Here is a 2,500-nt window from a genome sequence, read left to right as displayed (position 1 = left end):
TTAAGACATGTGGTTGTTTAACATTTTAGATGCTTTAATTTTTTTTCCTCCCTAGAGGTTGGCTTTGAGTGCAGGCTACTTCTTCAAGTGTCCCTTATGTAATGACAAGGATGTATTCCAACTGGAGATGCAAAATCTTGGCATTTTTGTCCCAGAGAAGTAAGACCATGTGTTGATGACTGACTTTTTATCATTCAATCAGAAGATATTGTATTCTGCTTTTTGTTTTCAATCTTTATCACATAGACACATTTTTCTTATTCAGCTGAAGATAATCATTTGACATAACGTTTTCAGAGATGCAAGTTGGGAGCTGGAACCAAATGCCTTCAGTGAGCTTCTTGAAAGACCAATCCATTGTGATGCCCCCAAATGCAAGTGCCCAGATGGAAGGAAGACGGATGTGGAAGGAACGTAAGTGTTTATTATCTTTCGTATGTTTACCCCAACTCCAGTTTCTGTGAAAGTTCACAGTCTTGCATTTTCTTTGTCATAAATCACTTGGAATCTCAAGGAGGATTTGAAATAGGTTGTAAAAGGATTAAAAAATCCATAAAACATATTTTTAACTTAATAGTGTTTTCCAATGTAAACTTTGTATTACTTATAACTTTCATTATTTCGCAGGAGATGGGAAGTGCTGCTGTGTAATCTCTGTGGCTCAACAGGCGTTCACATACAGTGTGGTGGTCTGCCCTTTGTCTGTACTGAATGGAACTGTCCAACATGTGTAAACATGTTGTCTGAGAGCTTTAAGAGAACACAACAAGAGGAAAGGCAGCGACGACTGAATGAAAGGAAAAGCAAAATTTCTGACAGTGAGGACCTTCCACTTGACAGCCCTCAGGGCTGTTGCTCCTCTGCTGCTTCTGGTTCTGTAGCCATGGATGTCTCAGAGAACAGAGAGACACTCACTCCAGGCAAGAGAAAGAGAGAGGATGTGGAAACTGGAATGGAAACCCCGCCAAAGATGCGACACTTGGAAGACATGGAATCCTTTTCAAAAATTACGTATGCCAGCGATTCTGATGAAGAGATTGATGTCGAGTCGGGGGAATACCAGGTTCCTCCTCATACCAATATTAGAGAGCTTGAAGAACTTGGGGAGGAACTGCCAAAGGAATTGAGAAAGCTCAAAAATTATGCCTTGCGGGCTCAGGAGAGGATGCAAGAATTGCGTTTAACAGAGGCTGACATTGTTAGAATAGCAAAGGAAGCTGCACACAAAAAAGACATTGCACTTGATAAATCCCAAGTGACAAGATTTTTCAGGTACAAATTGCCTTTGGAGAAAATGTTACCAATAGCAGAATTAATCAGAAAGGTCTTTGCTTTTAGAGAAGCCATGGTGCTGGAAGCACAGACTTCATCTGCTGCTAAAAAGAAGGGTGGTACTTCCACTCCTTCCAGGAGAGGCAGGAGAAGATCGGGAACTCCAAACATAAAGATTCCACTACTGAAGACGGCAATTTCCCAATCTTTGATTACCACAGGAATATCACCCATTCAGAAGGAAAAGCCTGTTGATACAGAGGCAGTAAACACTGACTTACCTGGGAGCTGGTCCATGTACAGAGCCTGTAAAACAATAGGCAAACTAACCTCAGGACTTGACACTGAAACTGACCCTGTGGACTCTAAGCCTGATAGTATATTGGAAGCTCAGAGTGAGGGCAAAGTGAAAGAGGAGGTGCCAGAAATCAAAGACGATGTCAGTATAAAGAAAGAAGATGGGAGTCATCAGAAATCTGTGAGAAGTAGTCTTGCCAAGGACAAGAATGAATCGGAAACAGAACTGACCTTGTTCTTGTCCCCCATGTCTTCTCAAGGATCTGTGGGAAGCAAGTTAGATGCAACAGAAACGCGGATGAATAAAGAAAATGAAGGCGTTAATCAGGTAGAGGATTTGTTTTTCCATTTTCTTCATCTTCCTCCTTATCTTTTTTCTTCTCTTTTTAATTTCTTCTTTCATCTTCCATTTTCTACTTTTATCTTTCCATTTTCTTTTTCTATTGTTAACCCATTGCTGAGGGCCATGATGTGTATGTATGTACCTTGCCCTCTGTGAGTTACTTGTTTGATTGTTTTTACACATAGATGGCTACTCTTGTACTAAGTCGCCAATGAGCCAGTTACGAGTACTGTTTACCTTTTTTTTTTTTTTTTTTTTTTTTTTTTTTTTTTTTCACAAAAATATTTTACATTATGTTATTTTGCTGTTACTAATGTTTATAACATTATAGTAATTATAATGTTTATAATAAAAATAACACCATCGATATTCATAGCACTAGTAAAAATACATTATTCCCGTCAATTCAAATCATGTAAGGTCACAAGGTCTACTAATTGACTCCTTTGTGGCTAAACACTAGCAGAGCCATCTATGTGCAGAGACATTTAAAAAAAAAATATAAAAAATGAGCACAGCATTTGAACATATAACTCAACTTTTTTCTTAAGTATTTGTAACACTTTTAACTACTACTACTTTTCTACT

The 2,500-nt window shown here is 38.4% G+C and overlaps 1 protein-coding gene across 2 annotated transcripts in view; it reads left to right on the top strand.

The window, feature by feature from the left end:
* The window catches only part of LOC125039432, a 24,649-nt gene that overhangs the window by 11,643 nt on the left and 10,506 nt on the right, over positions 1-2,500 (top strand). For both annotated transcript variants that reach the window (XM_047633348.1, XM_047633349.1), the window contains 3 exons: positions 56-159; positions 298-414; positions 628-1,897. In XM_047633348.1, coding sequence (XP_047489304.1) covers positions 56-159; positions 298-414; positions 628-1,897 — 1,491 coding nt within the window. The remainder of the gene's footprint in view (positions 1-55; positions 160-297; positions 415-627; positions 1,898-2,500) is intronic.

This window comes from Penaeus chinensis, chromosome 27, assembly GCF_019202785.1.
Source record: "Penaeus chinensis breed Huanghai No. 1 chromosome 27, ASM1920278v2, whole genome shotgun sequence".
Taxonomy (NCBI): Eukaryota; Metazoa; Arthropoda; class Malacostraca; order Decapoda; family Penaeidae; genus Penaeus; species Penaeus chinensis.
This window is presented reverse-complemented; position numbering and strand designations above follow the sequence as displayed.